Source organism: Neoarius graeffei, chromosome 3 (assembly GCF_027579695.1).
Source record: "Neoarius graeffei isolate fNeoGra1 chromosome 3, fNeoGra1.pri, whole genome shotgun sequence".
Lineage (NCBI taxonomy): Eukaryota > Metazoa > Chordata > Actinopteri > Siluriformes > Ariidae > Neoarius > Neoarius graeffei.
In genome coordinates, this window is record NC_083571.1 from 73610103 (window position 1) to 73615730 (window position 5628).

The 5628-nt window shown below is 35.0% G+C and overlaps 1 protein-coding gene across 1 annotated transcript; it reads right to left on the reverse strand.

Annotated features, from left to right (window-relative positions):
- Positions 1 to 1332: 1332 nt before the first annotated feature.
- On the reverse strand, positions 1333 to 5096 carry LOC132882900 (uncharacterized). Its single transcript, XM_060916002.1, has 6 exons — positions 5025 to 5096; positions 4348 to 4402; positions 2398 to 2681; positions 1969 to 2030; positions 1730 to 1878; positions 1333 to 1580 (listed from the first exon to the last, which is right to left on the reverse strand). The coding sequence occupies exons 2-6, from the start codon at positions 4385 to 4387 to the stop codon at positions 1489 to 1491; spliced, it is 627 nt and encodes a 208-aa protein (XP_060771985.1). The 5' UTR covers positions 4388 to 4402; positions 5025 to 5096; the 3' UTR covers positions 1333 to 1488.
- Positions 5097 to 5628: the final 532 nt, after the last annotated feature.

Sequence of the window (5628 nt, forward strand, 5' to 3'; positions counted from 1 at the left end):
TGTACCTTTAACTTTTCCAGCCTCTTATTGCCCCTGTCCCAACTTTTTTGAGATGTGCTTCTGTAATGAAATTTCAAATGAGCCAATATTTGGCATGAAATTTCAAATGCCTCATTTTCGACATTTGATATGTTGTCTATGTTCTATTGTGAATACAATATCAGTTTTTGAGATTTGTAAATTATTGCATTCCGTTTTTTTTTACAATTTGTACTTTGTCTCAACTGTTTTGGAATCGGGGTTGTACATAGTGAATGAGGAGGGTCTTCAATGCTGAAAGAAATTACCAAAAGGCTGATACTTAGTCTATAGTACCATGAAGATGGTTACTGTAAAGTCTACCACATAAAGTATCTGTTAGTTACAAATAAAAAAAAAATCAGATCAAATCGTATCGTATGATATCATATATCAATTTCAATATCTGGAACAAACCAGTGACTGCTACTGCTGTGAAAGGGCAGCTGACAATTAGGGAAAGACCTCGTGACGACCTGGAGGCCTGAAGGATTCAGGTGAAGTTCCATTAAAATAAAAGTTTGCATCACAAAAAACAGGGACTAATAAGTGATTGAATTATGGTTAACCATGATTTATCCAGGTACCTCCCAGAGCTTTATTAACATATTTAACTAACATGTTACTAACTTCCCTCTTTTAGCCAAAGAACACAAGAGTTTACTTTATGAATAAAAAAAAATGCAGATCTGTTTCACACTCACCTCAGTTGGAATTTGCTATAATGAACCCTACATGAGCTACATTTGAGACAATGTTATATTTGCTACAATAGTATAGAACATTGAGCAAACTTTTGGGGAGGTTCTACCTGAGATTTGAACTTTGATTACTGGATTCAGAGTCCAGAGTGCTAATCAGCACACCACGGAACCAAGATGCCACCTGAGCTCCAACCTCCTCACAACCATTATGGCACTCAATCTTACAGCCAGCTTATAATATATACACCATACAGTGTATTGTGTATATTGTATTGTAAGAAATAATAAAATTGAATTACACAAATAAAATGTGCAAAGTTTATTGCATAAAACATTTATAGTTATTTCACACTCCGATACACAATATATACATTAGTGTACATATAAATGACTAGACTTTGACACCTTAATTTATCCTGTTAACTATACATCTGTGTCAAGAATATTCTTATTGATTTAAATTTAAGAAATGAAAGACAGCAATCATTAGGACTGTTTAGAAGTGGAGAAATGTTCAGGTATGTCACCACCATCATTAAATCCTCAGTTTCATAATTTAAAATATATTTGTTTTTCTCATGAAAACAGATATTGTTTATAAACACCCGATTCCATTTATCTTATGAATTAAATATTAATAAGTAAAAAGGAAACATACATGTTACTGTTTGTGGTGACAAAAGGAACTACTTACAACAGTAGAATAGGTTGAAATGTTAAATAGCGTTGTTAAGTTATTGTGTGCGTTTTCTGATCAGGCTTAGAGCTAACAGTGCAATGCCGCTGAAAGTAGAAGTGGTAGAAGAGACATCCATATCATGGAAAGTGAGCTGGCAATCACTGGTGGCATGGAATTACCTGCAAAATATAAAAATATACATGAAATTAAATGTACACAAATACATATTTAAACCTTAAAATATACAAGAAATTTGAGTTTGGATTATTTACAATTAATAAGAACTAATTAATAAATGACAGTAATATCTTCGCATGTTGATACTGACTAATAACATGGGTGACATTGATGGAGTTTGGCTCAACAGGAAAGGTCAAGCTGTTAACTCCTTTGGCAAGGACGTCTTTCACTTTGGTGTCAGTCACGTTAGCGCCAGAAAGGAAAGACATGAGGCTGTGTGTCACAATAGAACCATTCCTGAAATTGCACAAACAAAGAGATACAGGTTAAAATTTAACCTTTAATCAACAAAGAAACAAACATTCAGAGCCATCTCCGCCTTCTTACCTGAACTGGAAGATTTGCATGAGATGGAAGTTTTTAAAGGCTTTCTTGTACAATGGTTCAATCTAGGATGAAGAAGAAGAATTCGGTGATCAAAAACCAACAGATAAAATGGTTTGTTATTTAGCCATAAAAGTTAGCAATAACAACTAATATGCGATGAGACTTACAAATGCTCTAAATCATATTCAAATTGTGCCTAATGTTATGGCAATTGAAATGGATTTCACTGAAATTGGATGTGAAAATTTGAACAAAAGGGCAAAAGTCACACATGTCCTGCACAAACACTGAGAACAGAAATGCATGATTAGAACGAGATGCGTTCTTTGGGTTGTCTTATATGGCAATAGAAGTGTTCATGTGGCTAAATCTCTCATGTTTAGCAGAATTAAATAAATTGTAAATGGTGGCATTATCTGGAAAACATACCTCACGAGTGACTTTTTCAGCTTTGTCTTTAAATTGTTTAGAATTTGGGTTAGCCAGTGCTGGAACAAAGGTTTCCTTGATGCGGAAGATCAACGTGAAAACTTCAGTCACTGGTGCAATTGTTGTAGTTGTGCCAGCTGTGTTCGGGGGCGAAGTCTTGCCCGCTGTAAGGTTGATCTCATCTGTGATTGCAGGTGAAGTCACGTCCATCGTGGGGTCGATCTCAGCTGTGCTTGCGAGTGAAGTCGGGTCCACTGCAGAGCCCACCTGAGCTGCACTTAGGGCTGAAGTCATGACCATTGAAGATGATTAGAATAGAACAGTGGACCATAACAAAGTTGAAATCAAAATTAGAAACTGATGCTGATTAAACAGACACAAGACAATGTGCTTCATAAAGCTCAGCTGAATCACAGATCTGTTTAATCTATGATTTTAATCTTTGAGGTAAACTGCAGAGTCAAAGGCGGCTCATAGCAATGGACTAGCAGGATTACCCCCCCCCCCATAAAAAAAAAGGTAAAAGAAAAATAAATATAAGGTTCCATATTTTAAGCATTCACATCACCTTATCTGTGATTCACAAACATTTTAAAGAGGATTCTTTGTGATTTTTTTTAGACCGAGTGTAACAGCACCACTGGCAGAATGATGTGAAGCGAGGCTGTGGGTGAACTGGAACTTGCCCAGTGCTGAAGGCAGGGATACGCTCTACTGGAGGTTCATACAGCCAATCAGTGCCAGTGTATAACATGACTACACAGTGTGACACACCCACTGAGTTTTGAGCCCCATTGGGTTAATATATTCTAGTCCATGTTGGTGACGTTTCCATAACACGTCGCCAGGAGGCGCAGTACAGACTCACTCACAGGTGGAATGAATGTGAATGAAGTGGATTATTTATCATTAATCTTCCACGAAAATAATTTTGGAGGAGAAACTGAAAGTTAACGGACTAAGCACATCTATATCAAAGTACAAATGACACAAAAGGACAAATGAAAAAACTAAGTTTTTTTTTTTTTTTGCTTGAATAAAAGGGTTAGAACTTTTCTGTGTACTGTGTTTGTTATTCAGATGAAACACAGTTCAGATTCAAATGCCAAAAGTTAAAGATAAACTTTTAAATTATATATAAATTATAGATGTTATTCCCTGCACCTCCACCGTTTTAAATGCTGGAAGTAAACAATGATAATAAAAAGAAAGCAGTGTGTATTTTCCATGGAACATTTGGAATATTTCTCCTCTATACTACTCTTCTCTTTTTGAACAACTGCAACATTTCCTGAGTATAGATCATCAGATGTGATCTGCAAATGACAAGAACCATCTCAAATAAGGACTTGATGGATGACATCAAAACAGCGTTTCAACCCAACCCTTGGGACGTAATGATATTCAAATTAAATTAATCGACTCAATAAAGCAGGATATGTCACAAATATGACCATCAGCAGATATATCCAGTTAGGCATTGCTGAGCTACCACCATCATGCTGTTTACACAATGAAACCTTCTGAAATAATCTGTCTCACGATCATTCTGAAAGGCACACTTAGTCTGTTTACATACTTCAGTACAGATATGCATCTAAGTGAAAACAAGACACTGATACGTTCTTTGTGATAAAAGGTCAAGCACTCATCACGAGATATCAGGATAAATCAATAGATCGCTCACTATTCATCACAGAATTCATAGACGAATGAAGATAAATGTTAGAACCAAGAGCAAGTTTGACAATTTTGTGGTTTACTGCCAATGTTATTGTGTCACAAATGTCACAGTTCTCGAGGAACTTTAGTATAATGTGTAAACTGCCATCACTTAATTTTATAAAAATCACCTAAAAATTAATCTACAATGCTATTTCTAGCAAATATATTTCAGCAGGATAATAGAAGTGACTACAGAAACTGAGATGAAGTTCAGTGAACACTTACCAATCAGACACAAAACGCCCAGTATAACCTTCCTGTCCATGGTGTTGTTTACAACCTAAAAGTAAATTATATATCAGATTATATATCAGCTATGCAAGCAAAGTGTCTCTGTGGCTGTATAAATCTTAGCTTCCCTGTTTTATTATTACTGTTGTCATTTCCCCCCCATTTTATTTCTATTTTATTTATTTTCAATATGCATTCATACATGTTTTTTTATTAATGCTCTTGCTTTTCCATTTTATTTTTCATTATTTTAATTGCCTAATTTCACTCGACTTGGTTTTGAAATGTTTTAATGCTTGTAAAGCACTTTGTAACTTTTTGAAAAGTTCAGAATAAATAAAGTTACAGCAACAACAACAACAACAATAATAATAATAAATGATTTTAAATGACAGCTGTATAATTATAACAAGATATTATAAAGAGTTGTAATTAATTAATTAATTAATTAATTAATTAATTAATTAATTAATTTGTATATTTAAAGCAATTTTCTTGACATCAGACAAAATATTCCATCATGTACACTGTAAGTGACTATAACATTTTTAACCATAATATTTCAGTGAATATTAAATATCTTAATAATTAAATTGTCTATAAGAGCCTGATACATTTTATATCATCTTACAGTCTGGTGATTCTCAGGAGAAAGTAAAGTAATAACTCACCTGAGTCCACAGGTAGCAGAGATGGAGTGTTCTCAGTCTAGTGGCAAAGTCTAAAATATCGAGCAGGTAAATGGGATATTTATTCAACAGGAGTAACAACGTATTTACTCTCATGATGCAAAACCCATGATGTCAAAAGGGCCTGGCAGCCAATCACAGCTTGGCTGACAACCTGAAAAACAACATTATTACCAAATGATGCTTCCTGCCATTTTCGTTTATTTATAGCAGGATAAAGAAAGGTTAAAAATAAAATTTAGAATGTGATTCTAAATTAGATAATGTTAATGCTCTCAGAGGATTTTCTGTTGGAAGCCATGGCCTAATGATTAGAGAAGCAGCTTTTGGACCAAAAGGTCACAGGTCTGAGTCCCTGGACCAGCAGGAATCACTGAAGTGCCCTTGAGTAAAACACCTGACCCCCCCTAACTGCTCCCCAGGCTGCTTTGGGTCCGTTGTACGTCACTCTGGATCAGAGCGTCTGCAAAATGCCTGTAATGTCATTCATACTGTACGCTGAGACCACACCCTTGTTCTCTGTACAACATTTAAAAAAGACAAAATCTGATCTTTTAAAATGAATGCTATAATGAAGACATTTATT